This window comes from Manis javanica, chromosome 14 (assembly GCF_040802235.1).
Source record: "Manis javanica isolate MJ-LG chromosome 14, MJ_LKY, whole genome shotgun sequence".
Classification (NCBI taxonomy): Eukaryota; Metazoa; Chordata; class Mammalia; order Pholidota; family Manidae; genus Manis; species Manis javanica.
The window spans coordinates 497,505-519,555 of record NC_133169.1 but is presented as its reverse complement, the minus strand read 5'-3'; the positions used below and the strand labels follow the sequence as shown (position 1 = coordinate 519,555).

Below are 22,051 nucleotides of genomic sequence, written 5' to 3'. Positions count from 1 at the left end.
CAGGCTTTGATGTGGCGGCTGGTTTCTGCTACTGAAACTGGCACTGTATCTCTTGCATCAGATTTCTTCCCAAATTGATGTTGCTCAGGCATAAGAAACACGTTTTCCTTCAGACTTTATTCCTAAAGTATGTTTTCGCTGTACCTTTAAATTCTATCTGCTGACAAGTTTGGGGCCCCCGAGGCTTGCACCACCTACTATCAGCTGAGGGCCTGGTCTGAGGGAGGTACCAGGCCTGCCCAGCACCCGCCTCGGTGAGCGATCTGCCTGCCGCCTGGCCCCAGGCTGGAGGCTGTCTGGCACCCTCTCTTCAATTCAGCCTCAGCAGCTGCAGGAGGCATCCAGAGCGGAGTTCACGGCAGAGCCAGGGGTGGAGGCCTGACCTGTGCCACGTGTAGTTTAGTGCATATGCGGCATCCTCCTAGAATGGGGCACTCTCTTCCCCGGGGAGGCCCCACGTGTTTTCTACATCCTGACCCAGTGGAAACACCATTCTCTTTGGCACCTTGCTATCGCGTGTATTCCTGTTCGTTTAAAGCCCTCATTTCTCTGGGAGCTGCTTTTCCAGTGAGGAAGGAAAATGAAGGATCCTCTGCATTCGCGAAGGAATTAGAGCCACACAGCTTCTGCTGTCTCGGAATCTGATGACTAACCTATTTGAAAAAAGAAACACGGGGAAAGGTCTTTTCTTCCTCCCCAGGAGAAACTATCCACAGAGAAAAGATAATGCTGAATGGATTATTAGCTATGCACTGCTAGGAAGAATGATGGGAATCAGAAATTCCAGAGTCTTAATTTTCTGGGGCTGCGTCTGCACCCCAACACCACTACAGGCCCTCCAATGTTTACTGTCATTTAATTGATCAAGAGACCTTATGTCTTCTCTGTAGGAGAACCTCAAAGCGTCGAGGTGACGTAGAAAGAACTGAGTCATAATTTTTAGTGAGTATCTATGCGCTAAATGGCATACAGGAATTCAGGGGGCAGAGGCAGCAATACGGGCTGGCATCATCGGCTGTCTTACGGAGGAGGTGAGATTTGAGATGTGTCACAGGGAACAGACTTTGAAAAGTGTCCTAAAATGAAATGGATGTGGGGACAAGGTGGAGGAGAGGCATACCACTGCGCTGCAGTCACCCGGCGCATCTTCAGTGGATGAGCAACGATGTTGGCAGGCCACTGGGAAGGAGAACTCAAGGACGTCTGGGTGAGAGAAGCTCTTCTCCATGAGGGTGCGTGGCTGCTCATGGCTATCCCGGTAGGAAGGGTGACAGGGGATGCACGGGGCCCCTCTCCGAGACCCTCTCTGTGTGGCCAGCGTGGGAGCACCTGTGTTTCCCATAAAACTCTTCCCAGGGCAGGGGTTTTCATTGGTATCACTGGTGCTCACTGTCCAGTTACAGCGTGTCCTGTCATGTGCACCCCAGAGTGGAGGGGGTCAGGGTCCTGGCTTTCAGCTCTGCTCCACGCTCGGTGTTGTGATTTGGGAACTCACCCAGCCCTCTAGTCATCAAGTAAAAGGTTGAATTAGACAACATCCCGCGGTCCCATTCAGCACAGTATGAGGTGACCAGAGCTCCAGGGGAAATTCGCCTGCTAACTGGCCACCTGGCTGTGTTCATCAGAACGTGTGGCCCCGCCTGTACGCTCACAGTTCACTCAGTTGTCCATTAGGGCCGTGAAATCCATGAGCACCTGGGGCAGAAACATGAATTTGATGCAGATGTTCCCTTGCGCCCGGGTATCCTGCAGCTTGGTGAGCCCGGCCCCCTGCAGAGTTCCGGGGCTCAGGAGCCTCCTGGGGACCCATTGGATGTCTGGACCCTTGTACAGCAAGCCTCGGCCGGCCTTCAGCAGAGCCGCTTTTCAAGAAGGATGATCCCCGGGTGATGACCATACACCTGTCCTCTCCCCTGTTTAACCAAGTCCAGATGCCAACCACAGTGCCCACCGCGGGTCCTTCCCACGCTCCACGTCTGTGAGCCTGCGTGTGTTCACATGCCTGCGTGCCTCCTGTCTGTAGCTCCTGATGACGGGGAGCTCAGTTTGTGCTTAGTGAGCAAGGGCGGCTGGGGCCGCTGGGCTGCCAGTCGCTGCCGATTCCTACGATCCCTGTGCTTTGAAGGACCTTGGCCAGACCCAAACCCAGACCCTGTGGTTTGTGTATCTTTCTCACCTTCAACCTGAGCTGAGTGGTGTTTTCATTTGTTAAAAACAACAACATTCACTGGGAAACGTTTGTTGGCACCGTTTCAGGTCGTCATAGCTATTTATTCTCTGACAAAAACAGTAATTCTCCATCTCCCTTGCTCCCACGTTGGGGGCCCACTGGTATGCAGCAGACAGCCGGTGGAATACGAGTGAACGGTGGACAATTTCAAAGGACTGCCGAGAGATTATGCAGCAGGTTGTAGAACCAGGAACAAACATAAAGTGCGCCCGTTCTCAATCATGGCTGGTGGTACACAAAGAACTAGGCTCACAAAACAGGATAAAGGATTTGGAATGTGCAGTTATTCCTGAGAAAGCATTTGTTTTGAGGGAAGAAGACAAATCATGAGATTGGCTTCCCAAGGGATTTCCTTTAATGATTAAAAATGATAGCCTGTGGTCCAACTGGTCTCAGTCGGGGGCAGTTATGGATTGGAGGTAAGGAGTTTTTGCAGACTTACGTTTAATACGCGCATGAAATGCAGGTGTTGGTGCCATCAGAAAGGGGATGACCTAGAGAGACCTGACGTGCAAGACACAGGGAACCAAAGACAGGAAGACTCGGGACAGAGGGTGGGAAAGGCCGGCAGGCCTCCGAGCCTTCGGAGAGGAAGGGGCACAAACACAGGGCGGCCACTGACAGGTGTCTGGTCCCAGGTGTTTGGACTCTCCTGGTGATATTGTTGCAAACTACCTTGGTAACAACCAAGCAACCGATTAGTCAGGGACGTTGGTTAGAATATTCCAGGCCTTGATAGACCCCCAGAAATCAAAACAGAATTGGCTTTCTCTCAGGGAGCCACTGACCAGCATGCTTATGTAAAGTATCCAGGTGACTTAGAGCAGGATCCCCAGCTGGGGGCCCCCAAACACAGGAAGCCAGACAGGTGCTGCTGGGGAACATGGAGAGAATCAAGGAGAACTTGACAGGTAAACACGGGGTCATGATTCTCCAAAAGTCGCTATGCTCCCAGGGCCCCAGAGCTCAACTTTCGGGTGAGGCTGCTTCAGATGTCGCTCGGTGCTATTCTCTGCTCTTGGTCTGACAGGGGGAGTCCCAGGCCACGGTCTGCTCAGGGTTGGGGCTGGTGCAACCTGGGCCGAGGCCCCTGGAGCCTCAGTGGCGGTGCGGGGCCTTGAGCAAGTGCAGTCAGGAATCACCCACTGTTGCCAGGAGAATGCACAGTGCGAAAGAAACCCCCCTAGTCCCTCTGAACCCCGTGCTCCTCTTTAACTGCATTTACATTTGGGTGGGTGTGTTGAAGAGAAGGAACAGGGCACAGCTGGTCTCCTTGGCTATAAACTACAAGAGTGAACATAATTTCATCTAGGACAAATAAGCTCCACGCAGTCTACTGGGCTTTCCCCGTCTCCAGAGTCCAGAGAGTGTGGGCGGCTGCGGGATTTCCCTCTAACCCTCTGGCAAACGGGCCGCAAGGGCTGGGCACGAATGCCCCTCCGAGCGCAGGGCCGGTCCCACCACGGACGCCGGCAGCCTCGGCACTGCTGGGGGTTCTCGGCCGTGAACCTGGGCGCAGAAGCAGGCTCCCTGTGCACAGGGCGGGGGGAGCACGCCCGGTCCCCGTGGCTCCGGCCCCCCATGCTCGGTTCTCTCCGTCACAGACGACCAGCCGAACTCAGAGGAGAAGAAGAAGCGGAAGCAGAGGAGGAACCGGACCACCTTCAACAGCAGCCAGCTGCAGGCGCTGGAGCGCGTCTTTGAGCGGACTCACTACCCGGACGCCTTCGTGCGCGAAGACCTGGCCCGCCGGGTGAACCTCACGGAGGCACGCGTGCAGGTAACCGGGGTCCCTCCTCGGGCCCATGGAGATGCACCTGTGGGTCCGGCCGATGGGATTGCGGACGGGCAGCGAGGGGACGGAATCACCTCCTCGCCCGGCAGCAGGGCTTTTCTAAACGCATGTCACAGGCTCCGGGCAGCACAGAGCACCCACTGCCCCCACCCTTTCAGGCTCACCCAGGGACACGGCCCAGCGGAGCCCTGACTCTGTACCTCCAGCTTCCAACCTGAGCTTGTGGGCTGCCCAAGAACTGAGGTCTCCATCCCCACCTCAGACTTCGGGAATTGAACAAACCTGTCATAAATACACAGGGCTATGGACACTGTGGGGGTAGGCAGTGAGCTCAGGGAACGGACCCACCCCTGGGGGCTATGTTAGGACCCCATTCGAGCCCAGGCCGCCTGGAACAGCGTGGCAGGGAAGTGCAGATCCACCCATACGCACATTCTTTTCAATGAACACATTGGGAAAAATCTTTGGAGATTTGTAACAATTTGAAGAAAACACTCTCTCTAGCTTACCTTACTGTCAGAATAGGGTGTAGGAGACACACAACATACAACGCAGGTGTTAATCAACTGTGTTATGGGTAAGGATTCCAGTCAACAGTGGGCAGTTCGTAGCTTCGTTGTGGGGTGTCAACAGTTACCCTCAGGTTTTCAACTGGGTAGGAAGTGGTGTCATTCCAGGCTCGACTGCGGGTGATCTGGGGTTTCTGTGAAGTGGGGCAGGGCAAAGAGGGAGCAGCCATTCTAAGGCTGATGCCTAGCTGACAGGCCAGCTAGAAGCCGTATGTCTGGAAGTACTACAGCCTGCGGTTAGTAGAAATGATGGAGACAATGCTACGAAAGCTAACGCCCCCCAGGCCCTTGCCCAGGGTGTGTTCCAAGTCCTGGACATGCACCGTTTATCATCACCCGATCCGGTGAGGTGGGTAGGCGTCTCCATCTTGCAGCTAAAGAAACTGAGGCTCCCAGTGGTTAAGTATCTTGCCTGGATCACCTAGCTCAGAGGTGGCTAAGCTGGGAATTGAGTCTGGATCTCGTGTTCCTGCCTGTAGCATCACCGTGGACCTTAGACAGCAGCTTCCAGGCAGCATGCCTCCCTGGAAGTACTTTGCTGTCTCTGCTGAGAGTCAGATCTTACTGTCTTGGCACTGCCCATGGTTGGCTGCTGTTTTGATGAGTGGGGGCCCAAATCTGCCTCCTTCCTGAAGAAATTATTGCTTGAATGTCTGTCTTAGGTTTGGGCTTGAGAGATTTCTTTCTGCAAATAAGAGCCTCTTGATGGACAGGCCTTGAGCTGACCCCGAAGGGCTTGGGGGCAGGAGGCCTGCTGACCCCTGAGGCATGGTGGTCCATGTTGGGTTGAGGGAGAGGATCCCGAGGCCCCTTCAGCCTGATGAGAAAATTCAGGTATTTTCCCCAAAGGGGAACGAGCTCTTGCCTACATGTTCCCCTGGGGAGAAAATCCTGGTGGCCAAATGGGACAGCAGCCAGGACAACAGCACCAGTTGGCCGGTGACGAATCCAATTCCCTGAGACTCTGAGGGCCACTGAGGGTAGGACAGGAGAAAGTGGGTGGGGGCCCTTGTTCCAGCTCAGACAGTCTCCATGGGGGCAAATGCAGTGTGAGCCACGGCCCTCCGACTCCAGCCTTCTTTGTGCCTACAGAGCCAATCACACCCTGACAGGTTCTGTATTGGGCTGTGCGGGGGCCAGCCGCCCGGGGGATGGGAAGTCCTTGAGGCCGAGTCTTACCATCCATCCTTACAAAACTCACTTTTTCTCCTCTTGTTTCCCCTCAAATGTTTATCAAGCAGCCACTAGGTGCTTGGAACAGTTTTTGGCCTTCTGGAATGGGATGAGTAGGACTGGCCTCCTCTGCAGGAACATTCCAGAGGAGACAGGTGTGCAGAGTTAGGGTGCAGGATGACCCCTGTTCTAGAGGCTGAATGGGAAGCAGGGCTGGGCGGGAGGAAGGGGCGCCCGCACCTGCCCCAGCAGCCTGCAGGACAGCTCCGTGTGGTCAGGACCCTGAGCACCAGTTGCCCGGTGACGAATCCAATTCCTTGAGACTCCGAAATTGTGCTCCGCTCCAACCTTTTACACAGGGCACACTGTTGAACTCGAGTCTCTAACATCTGTCTTCCCATAGCTGGACAAAGGGGAGCTGCCAGGGCCACAGAGCATGTGGTGGGACCAGATTTGGTGGCCCTGAGCCTGCAGTAGGAGCTGGAAGGATAGAGGTCTGCGCACGAGGGCCAAGGGGCTCAGGGTGGGGCTGCTGGTGTACAAAGACCCCACCCTGAGCAGCCTCTGTCCGCTGGTAAGAAGCATGGGTGTCATTCTGTGAGTGGCAGGGAGTCAGGAGTGAGGCAAAGCCGGCCACTAATATGATTCTGTTTGCATGTAAAGTGGCAGCTCTACAAGTCCCATGAAGGGGGTTGGGATGAAAGAGCTGGGAGCCTGCAAAGCCAGGCAGGAGTCAACTTCTACTTTCCTGACCCCACACGGGCCCATGAGCTGCACACTCATTGCACGGGGCCCAGGCACGTGGTATTTTGTGCACGTTGCCCGGAGCCATGCACCCGCCCCACCGCTCACCATGGAATTTCTTTCTCCTGCACCTTGTTGTGCGTTTCTATAACTGTACCCACAGTACTTGCTTTGCAGTTTCTCCAATGTTCACAGCTTTTTCTATGAGACTGAGCCACGCACAGGCAGACAGCAAGTCTCAGCTCTCTTCCCAGCACACAGCACTGGGTCCGGAGCCAGGCAGGTGTCCCGTGGAGGTTTCTGTAAGGAGTAAGTGAAGGAATAAAATCCCACGGCCATCCAGGTCACGGGTCAGAGGTCCTGGGACACAAACTCTCAGCCGTTTACCTGCATACTACTCTGTGGAGAGCATGGTAACTGGGAGGAACGTGTATAATGTGCCTGTGTGGGTCCCTGGCCTCGCAGCCTGTACTAGCTGGTGGGTTCATGCCCAGCCTTGGCCAACCCTCCAGCCCTGCAGTTAAATGGACCCCAGGTACAGCCAGCCTTCCCTGTTTGCTGGGGGCTCCGGTTTCTTCCCAGGGCCTCAGGAGGGCACCCTGCCTGCCTTCAGCATGCCCGGGGGACTGCGACTGACGGCCTGCGTGCTGAAGCTCGGCCCTGGGCTGCCGTCCTGCCCTGCCCTGGGGGCCCCTGGTCAGGCCAGAGTGGAGCCTTCCTAGAGGCTCCTCTGCCTCCGGTCGCTTCCTCCCACCCCCCACCCCCGACCCCCGTAAGCTGCTTGCTGCTTAAATCCTTGTCCCAGGGCCTCCTTTTGGGGGAAGGTGGGGGATTTCCTTTAAGTATCCCGTAAACATTATGAAGCAGACAAAGTTTTCACATTTTGAGGGATTTTGAAAACACCTTGAAAATGTCATTGCATCTGGGGCAGGACCCTCATGAGGGTTCTGACTCGGCACACCTGGCCTCTGGATCGTAACCCCCGGGCCAGTCACGGCCCTGTGGGCCGCGAAGATGGGGAGCCCGCCTGGGACCTCACCCCCAGGGCCTGTCCTGTGCTCGCCTCCACTGCTCACACCCTTCTCCTCCGGACGCCCTTCCAGGTGTGGTTTCAGAACCGGAGAGCCAAGTTCCGCCGCAATGAGAGGGCCATGCTGGCCAATAAGAACGCCTCACTCCTCAAGTCCTACTCCGGGGACGTGACCGCCGTGGAGCAGCCCGTCGTGCCCCGCCCGGCGCCGAGGCCCACCGACTACCTGTCCTGGGGGACGGCCTCTCCGTACAGGTGAATGGCAGGCCCGCCCTCCCTTGCTCCGCTTGCGCTCGGTTCTCGGTGGCCGGTCCCGGCCACACCTGTGTGTGCAGCTGGCCGACCTTTCTTATGGGGTTTACCTCTGCAGAGACGTTCAACTTGCTGACATCCCCAGATTTTCACAGGAGATTGCTAGTTGCCCCGGAAGCAGGGTTTGGGGCAGAAGAGAGAGGGTAGGCCCTCAGCAATCTCCTCCTGGACTCAGGAACTTTGCAAAGGTTTCAAAGATAGGGACGAATCCGAAAGCAAAGATCATTAAGCTATGTCCACCGTCCCTCTCACAACCACTCTGGGACAGAACTTAACTCCATTTCCAAACTTAAGGTAGATTTACGTTATTATGTCAGTGGAAATGTAACGTGTAAGGCTCTGGGTGCAGGATGAAGGCGGGCTTCCAGCAACACAGACTTTGAATTAATAGCAAAGAAGGAAGGTGAGGGAGACAGACTGGGGAAGGGAAAGAAACTCAAGGTCACACTGACCATTTGGGCTGGTTGTGGCCAGATTCTTTGGTAGTAAAAGTGGGGATGCCTCAGGACCCCAAATGCCTTCCGGTCGTATTGCTAAATCTTGCCTACTTTACTGACATTCTTCGGGGATCAGTTTGTGAGGGATTTTTAAATATAAAAACAATGCATCATTCACTCTAAACTTTCATATTTAAAAAGGTGGAAGTTTTTAGAGAAGCAAATAGCAGAGAGCTATTTCAATCTCTTGGGAAGGTTTTAACCTCCACTTACTATGCTGCTCAGAAGGGATAAGTTACTGCCGGAGGGAAGCCGGGACGTGGCGCCTGAAGAGTGCCGCTCTTTGGACCTGAACCTGACGACTCTTAGAAAGCAGATCAAGGCTGTCCGTTCTCTCTGGCTGACTGAGTGGCAGAAAAAGCCACAAATTCACCACATATACTTGTTTACTGGTTTAGGGTTAATTAATGGATTAAGGTGTGGTCTTAAACTAATTACAGGGTAATCATTTTCTCTCTGAAGGTGAGCTCCTGATGTGAAATGCCACAACTGTGAAATGCAAATTATTTTTCAAAAGTTGGTCGCTTTAAACAAAGCGGGTCTTCATGTTCCAGATCAGTTCCTTGAAAGAAACACCCTCAATGTATTTGGAAAGTTCTTTTAAAGCCCCCATTGGGAAACAGGCCTGAATTATTTTGGTCTTAGGACATGCCTAAAGAACTGGGCGTTTCTGTCGCTCTCAGATACAGTATACCTGAGATGAGTATGGGTGATTGGTCATGTCTTTGTGTCTTACTTAAAACTTACACTCCTCTCCCATGTGATTTACTAAAAAACATTTCAGAGACTGCTGTGAAATCACATATTTTAATATTTTAAATAACTGGGAGATTGCTTTGTCTCTCTGATAAACATTGATAGTTCATAGCTTCACTAAGTGGCTTGGGAAACAGAGGTGCTTCAAAGCTTAGCATCTAAGGTCTATGGTTTGAACTTGGTTGTAACCAGGAAGTGTTACTCCTTTTTCTTTTTGGGTCCTACTTAGAACTTCTCACACCACCTCTGAACAGTGCAGGTGGCTGTCACCGGGCCCTTCCAGTGGGAAGCCGAGGGCAGCACACTTGTGAGTGGGATGAAATACGTCCTGATCTTACACTGGGTCAATATTAATACCAAGATCACCCAGACCTCAGCACAGGTCCTGCCCCAGTGCCCAGTGTCATATATTTTGTGCATGGGCATCTAACTGAAATTATTGACATACAATTCATGTGTGCTTTTTTGGGAAATGTTCTATATTAATATGAAAGTTTATGTAGAAATACCAGATGGATTTTTTTAGAAATACTCATATTTCCACCATCTTGACCTAACTAGCTTGTTTATTTTTGCCGTTAGAGTTCAGTATTTTATAGAGGGTAGATTTAGTGTACACACTATTTTGTATTCTGCTCATTTCACTTAAAATCATATAAGTACTTTTTACTCATTTCATGGTATACTTTTATATCATTTCTTTCTTAGATACAGAGTTTATGAGAAATAATTAAAAATTTCATAGAATCTGATTTTTCATATTCTGTATTAATAAATTACTCTCCAGATGTACATAGGAAAGTGATTGTTTAAAGCAGTAATTTAATCAAGAATAATGTTTTGACCCAATGTTGACGGAAGTGTTTACATTTTGATTAATTTCTAAAAGTGGCAAAAAGCTATTCTGTTATTTGGAGATTTTCTGCTCTGTTTAGAACCAAAATATGGTAAGATTTCACATTTTCAAGCTTGGTAGGAAATACAAGTCTTGCTGAGGAAATATAAGGGAGAAGCACGGGATGAAAAGCGGAGGAAACAGAAGCCTTTCTGTCATGGGAAGTAACTTGCTGTTTCTGTCACGCCACGTTACCGTCTCACCTGTGACATTTGTTAAGAGGCGCCTCTCCTGGCTAATCCGGGGGGTGCTCCTGTGCGGTGGCTCTGGCCAAAGAAGAGACTGAACACTTGCCCGAGCACAAGCCTTCAGCAAGAGATTAGGGCCCAGTGCCAGATCCGGCTCCTGCCCGGCACAGCGGGCCACCTACCCACATTTCCATGCAAAGCAAACCTCATACACATTAAACATAGGAAAATGCATAAGGCTGTCAAACTGCCTTTTGACTCGGGGCCTGTGGCCTTGGGTTGGTGAGGCGTGCCTGCAGCCGAGGCCACATCCCAGGGCCCGCGGGCCCCCCTCGGGGGGATTCCTGTGCCTTCCTCACTCCCCCCAGGGACAGCGAGCAGATTTTCGGTCAGGAGGACAGCGTGCTGACCTCCACAGGTCTGCCCTGGAAGGAGGGGGAAGGGAAGCGAGGGTCGAAGCAATCGTTTGCATGTGGTTAGAATTACGGGAAGGGAAACAGCCAACACATTCTTGGGGTTTTTATATCCAGCATGGTGGCTGTATAATTTCTCATCCAAACTGGGACACTCTTGAGAGTGAAGAGAAGGGCCAGGCATCATCACACCAGGAAGGCAGGCACAAGCCGGGATGGTCCTGGTGAACAGGGACGTGTGGCTCACTGTACAGATAACACCCATGATCTCGTTCGCCCCCCAAGCCCGTTAGAGTGAGGATGCCAGGCAGGCCGCTGAGTCTCTGGAGGGGGCAGAGCATCCCTAACGCAGACAGCGCCACCCTGAAAGGAGCTGTTTTGGGCACATGCCCACGCTCAGTCCCGAACTTCTCCTGGGCTAAGTGAGACTCACTGACCTCAGGGTGCTGTGCCCCTGGGGCCACAGCGGTCAGCCAAGGTCCGGACGCTCCGTTTGAGGTGAATGGCCAAGAACCCTTTCCCCAGGGACGTCCTTTCTTGGGAGAGATAGGGCGGCCTGGGTCTGCCACCCCCTTGCCAGAGGGAGGGCTGGGCATCCGCGGAACCAAGGGTCCTGCCTGTCCAGCACCCCGTCCTCCCCCCTGCGTGTCGCGGGCACGGCGCAGCCTGACATCCGTGGGATGCGTTTGGCTCATTTCTCCCTTTCACACTTTCAAAAATAGATCCTCATCTCTCCCAAGATGTTGTTTACACGAGGGGCTTCATAACGGATTCTAACGAAGACACGGAGAAGGTAACTTGTCGGGGAGGAGGGCAGCTGGGGCAGCGCTACGTGGGGACTGGGTGCGTCTGAGGAAGCGGGGTGTGCGGGGCGGGGAGGTGAGCCGCGAGCCCGCAAGGGGGGGTATTCGGTGGGAAACCACACCCGCGAAGCTCAGGGCAGTCCGAGAGCCGAGGGCAGGGTCCCCAAGGTTCCCGAGCCCGCGGCCCCCTGGCATCGTGACACAACACACACCTGGATGCAGGAAGGGCCTCTGAGCTCCCGCGTGACGCCTGGGCCAGTGACACTCACACCGCCTCTGTGCGGTGAGGCTTTGATGACAGGAAGGTGCGGGGCAGGGGTTGGAGGGGCTGTGTCCTCGTCCTGGCTTGCTGGCCCCCAGGCCAGATGGATCGTCCATCTCCTATGGAGACTTGTGTCTAAGACGGGGCAGTTGTTTCCCTACACACGTCAAAGGGGTGTTTGGATCCTATAAGTAATCAACATGCATTTCCAAAAAAGAAGTACAAATACCCTTGGGACGACAGAAAGATGCAAGTCTCCGTGTACAAAAACTTCTCTACAAAGCAAAGTCACAAGTGTCGGAAGGAACACTGAGCGTGCAGGGAAAAGGGAAGGCTTGTAGATGAAGTGCGGTCCAAGCACGTCCTCTTGAAGAGCTAAGTGCACACTTACAGAATCATCTCCTGAATTTTAAAACAGAAGTTAGAACTGTTTATTCAAATCACAAAAGATTGCTTTCAAGGGGATTCATGGGGTTGCTCTTTGAAAGTCAACTTACCTAGAAAACCTACGGAATTTCCTTAGAAGGAGCAAGCACGCCTCTGCTTTCCTCATGATGGCAGGACAGACGCAAGGCGTGGGCTCTGGCCTCCGCACAGCACAGTCTGAAAAACGGTAGCACCACTGCCTCTGGAGAAGCCCCAAGCCCGTGCAGCCCCGGGGTCTCAGGCAGACACAGGGGCTTCTGGGACGGCACTGAGGTGGCGTTGTTACCCACCGTCCAAAAGGGCTGACAGAAAACAGAGCTAGGGCTGGAAACTGAGTCAGGCCATGTTCACCCCCAGCTCTCCTTAGTCACGGGGTGATCTGCGGGACCCACACTGTGGGAGATTGGGAAGCAGGGTGCAGAGGTCCATGTTTCTGGCCCTAAAATCCTACACGGGGGAATTTCCATACTTCTTGGTGTTTGGTCATTTAACACATCTTTCCTTGCAACAACCTCTCAGGGATGGCTGAAATTTCCAAGAATGATCTGCATCCAGTGGGAAAGGCACTGCAGTCCTGCTGGTGGTCAGCATCCTCTGTGTGTGACTGGGGTCCACGTGTTAGGAATCTCCAAATTGGAGATGGAAGCTCCCTGGCTTCCTTAAATGTGGCAGCTGTACGTGCGCCCTGTGCAGATTGACTGAATCAGCAGATGGGATGGAGCCTCCCCCTTTCATCTGTACATCCTCCATGCACTGTATTCAGCAGTTAAATTTCTTAGTCACAGACACAAAGAACCTTACATTCTTAAAAGCTTGATAGAAGCGGTACCTTAGGCAACCCCTACAACCTGGTGCAGAGCCCAGCTCAGGTCTGCATCCAGCTCCTCAGAAGGCAGGCTCTCTTAGTGCTGGTCAGCTGGCTCTGGTGTTATCTTGTGCTTGATCTGCACAATTCACTTTATTTCAATCTCCCACTTTTATCCCAGGAAGCTTGATCCTGTATAGGAACGATTTGCCCTTTTACATAGTTTGAATGGCCCTATAAAATCGGTTGAAAACAGTGTCATGAATATAATAGCTGATTGTCCTCACTGGTTTCTGTCTTGCAAGGAAGCCTTTCAAGGCTGTCTTTCCTGACACAGAGCTTCAGAAGTTTTGATGACATGGAAACAGGTGCTCATGAGCAGCCATTCGGATGGCGGCCACTCTGGCCCCTCCGGCGCTTGTTCGCTGCGGGAAGCGGGGCCCCTCCACCTGATTCTGCCGGTGTCCAGGCACATCTCCAGCGCTGCTGGGGGTGACGCTCACTCGTTCTGTCTCCTCTGACCTGTACCGAGTCTAGCCTGTCATGGCTGGATCGCCCCCTGCATGCCTGCGTTCCCTGCGGCTCCAGTCGAGAAGCTGTACCCACATCAATCCGCTGGGGGCCAAGGACTCGTGATTCCGTGGAATGTACTCGTCATATCACTGTAGGCTCCGCCTACAGGATTTGTCTCCTAAACGTTTAAGAGGCAGGGAATTAAGGTCCCTCTTTCCTTGTGCCACTTTTTATGGCTGTGCAATGTTAGAATAAGTCAGGTCAATTTCTGGAAGTTTATAACTTTCCTAAACTCCTTGGGAATTACAAAATTCATTCATTAATGAAAGCTGCCTTCTCATCCTCAGGCCCCACTGACTTGAGGGCTGCCCATGTGGCATGTCACGTGGTGTCACACTGTCCCACTGAGCACTGGGACCCAGTGATGCTCTAATAACAGCGCCACAGTGCAAGTGGACAAGGGTGCTCACACAACTCTGGGGGCAGTCTGCTGTTTAAGGGGAAACATCCCAGTGATGATCTGAGCTCCTATGCAAAAGAGAAACCTCATTTTCATTAACTGGGTTTTAAGATGGAGTATGTGCCAACATTTATTTGGGGATATTATTATCTGGCCCATGACAGAGAGAATCGCCCTACTTCCAAGAATATAATATGTTACTGCGCTTCATCTTCAGACTAGGATATCAGCTGGTATTAGTAAACTATGATGTATCTGTGGCAAAAATGGCTGTCTGATAGATAAAATCAAAATCACAGCTGTGTAGACATTTCTAGAAAGTGGTGACAACATCTTTGCTAAAGCCATCAGGTTACCCTCGCCTGCTGAGCAAATGGGCTGCAACTTTGACATTAAAAAGGGGAGAATCTCCATTAAATTGGACTTTGCTTGTCCTGCAGCTCAAAGGATGGGGAACATGCCACTCAGAACATTAGGCCAAGTCTGTGAAAGCCCACATTCATGACGACCTGTCCACCCCAAATCCATTTCCTTCTGCACGCCTGTGAGGTCTCAGCCTTCTGTTTTCAGAAGCCATTCCATTTCAGCCTCAGTACTTAACAAATGGTACAGATAACTTGGAATTCCAGCTTCTTTCCTGTGCATTTAAAATGGTAGCACAGCCCACCTTTAGGGCCTAATTTTCTTATAGAAGCCTGGTTGAAAAAGGCTGATTTAGTTGATTTTAGAATCTATCACTTAGGTACATGTCCCAAGTCCAATTGCCTCTTTTCTATACTCTGCAGATCTTTGATTTCTTTGAAATCTTTGGTTTCAGGGTATCCTAGGCATTTCTTGAGTATAGGATTTATGTGTTTGCATATATTTTCAGTATAGTCATGTAGGAATTAAATGTGTCTATGGGTTTTCAAAATAAATGAAATTTCTTGGTCTACTATTAAAAAAAAAAAACCAACTTGTCCCATTTTGATGAGTTGTTCCAGCCATTTATCTCAGTCCTCATTGAGGCCTGCCCTCACTGGGGTTCCTCTCCTGCCTTTGACCTTGGTGGGCAGTGGTAGAAATGGCAGTCAGCTCTGCAAGTCTAACCTGCACTAATGTTTGTTCATTTTTTTTTGTTTTTACTGTTAAAGTTATTTTTTAGTGGATCTAAGAATATGCCATCATCAGCCCTGTTTTGCTATGTCCCTTCTAATTTTCCTCATTCCATGAAGACAACAAAATTAACAGAAAGGACTAGTTCCTAAGACTGGAAGCATGTGTAGGACATTTTTGGAAGTCATGACAGTGGGGACGTTAAGCAGCCATCAGCTTAACCCTATGCTAGCCGGTTCTAGAGGGTTCTCAGCTATTTGTCTCTTCTTTAAATAAGTTTTTGAACACCAAATATGCGCTCGGCAGGATACTAGCTCTGGAGATAGGGTGGTGAATAAGGCAGCTGGCGGGTCTGTCTCTAGAGCTTCCAGTTTAGGAATTTAAAAAGTGCCAAAAGGGAAATTAGAGGATGTCACAGCAGAACCGAACTGTGTGACACAGTTAAGATCATCTACCCAGAAGTGAGTAAGAACGAAGCAGGCAAAAATGAAATCTGAAATGGAAGATCTCAGGATTCCTTTGGAGCCCTTCCGCGTCTCCGTCCTCTGCCGTAGCACGCACACGTACACACGCCAGTGCTCTAAGAATTTTAAACTAAGGGTGTGTATTTCTGGAAAGACCAGTGATCTGGGACTAATTACGTTTCTTTAAGCCTAATTTTCCTGGGTTAATTGTAACTGAGCTGAAACAGGCTATTGTGAATCTTGACTAGCTGGTGTCCCAAATAAGTACCAGTAAGAGAGTTTCTCTCTTTGCAGAATAGTCTTATTTTTCTCTCCTTCTGATCTGTCACTTGATCCCCAGAATCACAGACTCCTGTATGGCTGACAAAACTGCCCTGGAATGCAGATAACAAGATATGCCACTTAGGAGTCAACCAACCCCACGCTAGCCCTCGGTTCAAAAGGATTTTGTTAATCTTAGAAAAAACTAGAAACATTTTCATTTAATTAAAATGATTTCCCTTTAGTATAACTGTTTAGTATAAAGTAATGTATAATTTGTGTCCAGGTCTAAGAAAGCATTATTTATTCCTCTAAAATAAATTGATGGATGCGATTAACATGAAACCGTCAATCACAAGAGCCCATCAGGGGTGTTCCTATGTCTTAATTACGATCTCTGACAATGAAAGACAACTATGGGTTTTTCTCAGCATTAAGGCGGAGAGAAACAGTTACTTGGAGGTCAAGACTCCTGAAACTGGACATTTTGCTAGTTTATCTAGGAGATTTAAACATTCTAAAATATTACTGACCCAAAAGACATTGTGAGCCACTCAAGTGTGTTAAGAAGAAGCTATAAAATCCAGGCCGATCGGGATGGGAGCCCTTGATCTGGCCATTTTGAGTCCCCTCGACTAGTGAATCACGGGTGGTGGAGAAGTTTTCTTGGATTGTGTCACTGGTTCTCCAAGTCTGCTATTCAGTGTGGCCTTTATTGATGACCTGAGATGTGTTAGGGTTAAAGCCCACTAGCAAGAAGGAAGAAGGCAGAATTCCCGTCCGTGTATTTACGGAGGCCGGCGTCTCTTCCCCGTTGTCCTGCAGGCTGGCAGTGCAGGCACAGAGGTGAAGGGCAGCTGATGGAGCACCTGCCACCCCACATGAGCCGCTCTCTTCTCTCACCCCAGAAATAAACGGTTACTCACTGTGTCCGACACAGCAAATCCCGCCCCGCCCCGTGGCCCCTCTGTCTGCTGCCCTCCCTGCCCTTCAGAACACTGCCACCCACCCCAGTGCCTCACGCTGGTGGACATGGGGGCTGGAAGGGGCTCCGAGGCCATGCGGGGCCAGAGCGGCAGCACCGCGGTACTAACCCCTTATTCTCCCTGCTCTCTCCTCTGTCCCCGCAGCACCATGGCTACTTACTCGGCCACGTGTACCACCGACAGCCCTGCCCAGGGTGTCAGCATGGCCAACAGCATTGCCAGCCTGAGACTGAAGGCCAAGGAGTATAGTTTACAGAGGGGCCAGGTGCCAACAGTCAACTGAGGAAGCATAAGCAAACAGGCCTGAGAAGAAACCAGAAACCATGAGACACCTATCCTGCTCCGTCATCGCTTCATCTGCTGGGAAAAAAATAATAAAACAAACAAAACCAGATCTAAGCTATTGGGACCATGGCAGAGGAAAGCAGGAGAAGAGAAAAATGAAAATGAGTTTAACAGGTGTCCCCCCGGGGTGCCGCCGACACTTGTGTCTGTGTGTGTGTTCATCATGTCCCCCTTCTATTTGTGCACCTCGCTTAGCGGACCCCGGATTTCCTCGGCTGAGCTCAGCCTACTCGCCCCTGTGATTGTAAGGGCTTTAAAACATCTGCAGCAGCCAAAGGAACCATTCACATATTCAGAATAATTGTCTCTAACCTCCCGAGTGACCTGTGTGAGCCTCAGCGCCTCGCCCCACCCCCGCCCCTGTCCTCTGCATAGAAGCTCTCCGAACTGCTGAAAAGCCAGTCTTTCTGTGGAATCTGTACCAGAGGGGATGCCCTTCAGCGCTCTCTGTCTCCAGTGGTCCCTGTAGGGGCTTTTCATCAGCTGCTGGGGAAACCAGTGCATACAGCCTCTGGTCGCTGGCCCGCCTGACCCAGCGCCCTTGGCTGTCTGCTAATTGACTCCAAGCTCTAAGCTCTGGAAATAAGCTGTAGATTTGAGCTCTAAACTATAGATGATAAATCACTACCCCCACCGCCCCTCACCACCATCTGAACAATCAGCCATCTTAAGTTAAACATATGTGTTATTTTTACGTGATTTGCTGTCGCAGGCTATTTGGTAAGAGATATTTTTCACTCGAGAGAGGGAGAAAGTTTCCCCACGAAAACAAAGACTGAGTTACGGAAGGCATGGCCTGCATCTCCTTGGTGCCTTAAGGATAGTCAGATGCACACCTATATATAGACTGTATATATTTATATATATTATATATATATATATATATATAATATTCTTGCAAGCTTGAGTTTGCAGTTTCGCAGACATGACAAAAAGCAAAGCTCACGCCATCACCGCTGTCCTTATCTCTGCAGTGATGGGATATTTTATTATGGATCGTGTTTCCTTTCTTTCCCTACACGAAATTCTTAATAAGGCCACAGAGCGATTGATAGGCAACTGAATGAGAACGACGTCTCGTTCCCCCATCAGGGTGCTCGGTGAGTTAACACAATGTGAGGCTGTAAACTTGCCCCTAAGTTTGGAGCCCCCGGCTCTGCTGGGAAACTGACCCACCCCGATCGCCCACAGGAATCACTGAGAGGAGGGAAGGCCGTGTAGCCATCCGCCCCTTCTCTACCCAGTGGGAATCGGAAAGACACACATGCATAAGTGGAATAGTTAAAGGTTTGTCTAAATTCCAAAATGTCCAAAGGCAATTGTGGGCGGGTTTTATTTTCTAATATTCTGAGAGAGTTTAGTGTCGAGGGACTGGGAGCCAGGACTGACCCTGCTTTGCATCCTTCCCTTTGTTTCCAGCCATACTTTTCTAACTTGCCAGGTGGACTTGACCAGCCACATTACCATGCGGTGCCTCAGTTTACCTTTTCGCCAAGTGGGTCTAATGACTCCTACCTACCTCACAGGGATGTTGTGAGGCTCTGCTCATCTGCTCCTTCTTTCTTCCCCATCTTCTCTGTGTGTCCAGCACTTAGGAGCCGTGCGAGGAAGAGGACTAAAAATGTGTGTCATGTTAATGGAGGACACAGCACCTGGAAGCCTTGTTTTCTAGCAAGGAGATGCTACCTTGCTGTAAATACTTATAACCTTGTATGTGGAAATAAGAAATAGGTCTTTATTGATAGACCTCTCAAACATCACATCATTTGACCAAAGAATAATTAAGACACACAGAATAGTTTTTGACTTATCTTTTCATCCTAACCAGCTTGGTTCTAATAATTTCAGCTATCAGTGATTAAAAAACTTTAGAGTGATTTTGGCCAAATATACCAACCTAGAGTGACAGGCAAGGAGTTTTGAGTGTAAGACGCACTTTTCAGCACGCACTCGCTATTCGCCTGATGAAGCTAACAATGGTGGTTAGTTTTTCAAACAGCCACCAACTTGCAAATAGATTTGAATGTTGATTCTGGACTTCTTTTGATAAGAAGGAGGCCCATCTAATGCATTTTGCTTTCACCAGCTGACTCCCTCTTTTTTTAACCTACTTACTATGAAAACATTTCTTACTGAATGGTTCATGTGGGCTGGCTGAACAACACACATTACTTATTTCCTAAAGAGTCCTTCGACTAATTCTTTGGTCCCACTTCCGTTGCGGATTATCAAACTACAAAAGAACCATGTATCCTAACAAATTTAAGCACCCTTTGTGAAGTGAGTGCAAGTTAAGAAATTGGTGAATTTTGGGGGTTGGGGTCTGGGGAGAGTATCTAAAAGATGATTTGGGCTTTCTTGCAGGGAACAGAAATCATACCTGAAAGGGTTTTGCTAGGAAAGGGGATACTTAGCAGAGGGAATAAACGGGTATCAGGTGAAACAAAGTCATTTAAAGCTTTCTCCTGGACATCCATTTTCAGTGGTGGGCAGAACAGCCTGAACCCATAACCCGAACGTAGGTGAAACAAGGCAGTTATAACCACCACCTGGGCACCTAGAGGCTGGGAACTGCGGCCCGTCACGAGGGCTGGTCAGCTAGAGGGACACTCCATTCTGGTGAATTCAAACTGTGGGCGCCTGTTAGCTAAGCACCTGATCAAGAAGTATACACACGGTGCAGGCACTCAGTTTTGTTCAGTTATTACTGATTTAAAAAGAATCAAAGTTTGATATGTGATTTGGGCGGGGGGGGAAGGATCTGCAGCAGCAGTAGCCTTCTGGATCCTAAGCCAGGTGCCAGCCATGGGCCACGGAGTTCACAGGCAGAGCCGTGTTCCTCACAGCACTGGACCCAGGTCCAGACAAATACAACCCGTCTGCGTCCCCAGTCCCTTCCCAAACAAGGTGCCATCTGTAGGATATGTGGTGTGCCAAACCAAAGCAGAAGAGGTGACAGAACAAAAAAGGGAATGACATTTAGGGTATAAAGGTCTCGTAAGAAATGTAATATGTAAGTTATATCTTGCTTTATGATGTAAAATACACATTGTTTGCGCTAGAATAGAAATGATTCCTTTTCAATAAAAAGAAGGATGCTACCATGTCGTCTCTTGTCACAAACACTGGAGTCTGCTGACCCCTGTCTCTCTGAACTTCAAGAACAGATCTCATGGGATCTGAGATCGCATCTGGGGAGAGTGAAGGAGGAGGGACTTACGAACAAGGGAACTTTCACAGGAGTGTGATATTATTTCCTAAAAAGGGGAACAGTCTATTGTTCCCCAAAAACAAAGACAATGGCAGGAGGAAGCGGGAGGCATTTACGGGACAATGGTGAGTGCAGAGTGGAATGCTTACAAGTCTAGCCAGTTTTACCCAAATCTTCAGCAGCCACAGTGCCAGGTGTCTATGAAAACAGGACTTCGTGTAAAGCACAGCCTTTTTTTAGGATGAAGAACCTACCAAGTAAAATTAAACACCTGTTGTGCCCGGCGTTGGTGTGGAGTAGTGGGCGCGAAATTGGGAGATTTGGGTTGTTTTCATACAGATTAAAATCTGATTTGAAAGACAAATCTGTTGTGGCCAAATTTCTGCAGCAGAGGAAGGCGAGCATCAGTGTCACAGAAGCAGAGCAGGTGGGCGTCCCGAGGGCGGGAGGGGCTTCGCGGAGACCCTGGCTGGACGGGGGTAGAAGCGGGGCCCGTGGCTCGCCTGTCAGGGGGCGGACGGGAAGGGGCGCAGGGGGCACCAGGGAGGGTCTGCGGCCAAGTCCACGTGAGGCGGGCCTGGGGCACGGGGCATCGCCTCGCGGGCGCGACCAAAGGGCCTGAGCTTTTCCTCGGACCATCAGCCAGAACAAAAGTGCTGCAGGAACGGCCACCTCAGCAGCGCTTTCGTAGTGACAGAGTAAAGATAGACTAGACCCGACAGGGGCAGGGCAGGCGGGGAGGGCCAGGGAGCGCCGCGGGGTTTGGATCGGGGCTTCAGGGCAGCAGGAGGGTCCGAACCAGAGGCCCGCGGAGGCCCGGGAGCCTCCAGGGCGGGGTGACCTGCTGCAGGGGGCCCCGGGGGGCCTGGGCGCGAGGGGGCCTGGGGAAACCCACTGCAGAGCCCCGGGGGGCCTGGGCACAAGGGAGGCCCCAGGGGGGATGCCGACGGCGTGGGGAGGTCTCCCCGGGCTGCGGTGGGGGTCAGGGCGGGGCTCCGAGGGCCCAGGACCCCAGCCAAAAACCGCTGCCCTGGCGCGCTGCACACCCAGCAGAGCCCAAGTGCTGGGCCCTCCTCCGCCAGGCAGACCGGGCACCAGAAACGCCGGGCACGGTCCCTGCGACGTCCAGAGCCGCAGTTCCAAAGGGCCACCTGTGACCCCGGGGCGGGAGCAGACGCGGCCTTGCTGGCAGGAGCCGTCACGGGTCCCACGCAGACCAAGTTCCCTCCCTTAGCTCGGTTACTGCAGCTCAGCCTCAGGGGCTGATGCACCTCCCACCTTCTCCTCTCCCCTCCCTTCCCACCTGCACTCCTAGGCCCTTGCTACACCCACAGACCTGCAGCTCTCCACGGCCACGCGTGCCGATGCTTCCACACTGGGCACTGGATCTTGTCACAGTTGTCATGTGGCTTCTCGTGGTCTTTGGGATTACACCGAATGCAGTAACAGGGTGTTACAGCACAGGAACGTGCTAAAAATGCTTTCAACAAATTAATGCCTGACAGTCTAGAGTTCCGGAGAATATCCCAAGTGTTAGACTGGCTATAGAAGGACAGCACTCCTACAAGAAGATAGCCGGGTGTCTACAGAGTGAGGGCATCTGAGAACTGCTTCTTAAGGGGCAGATGCTTATTTGCTCAGTGTCACTTGGATAAGCAGAGGTGAGATAAGGCTAGCAAGCTGGGCAGCGAGAGAGACTCACACATGTGTCCAGGACGGCACGGGCAGAAATGTTCATTGCAGAAAGGTTTGCAAAAACAAAATAGTGGAAACAATCGAAATGCCCATCAATGGGAGAATAAACAAACCGCAATTTGG

At 51.2% G+C, this 22,051-nt stretch overlaps 1 protein-coding gene across 2 annotated transcripts in view; it reads left to right on the top strand.

The window, feature by feature from the left end:
* Window positions 1-20,124, top strand: part of PRRX1 (paired related homeobox 1) — a 61,070-nt gene extending 40,946 nt beyond the window's left edge. The window contains exons 2-5 of one of the 2 annotated variants that reach the window (XM_017640189.3): window positions 3,835-4,010; window positions 7,615-7,796; window positions 11,325-11,395; window positions 16,822-16,959. In XM_017640189.3, the coding sequence (XP_017495678.1) occupies window positions 3,835-4,010; window positions 7,615-7,796; window positions 11,325-11,379 (413 nt within the window). In that variant the 3' untranslated portion in view covers window positions 11,380-11,395; window positions 16,822-16,959. Of the gene's footprint in view, window positions 1-3,834; window positions 4,011-7,614; window positions 7,797-11,324; window positions 11,396-16,821 lie in introns of both variants that reach the window. The other variant, XM_017640188.3, reaches the window with a different exon arrangement.
* Window positions 20,125-22,051: the final 1,927 nt, after the last annotated feature.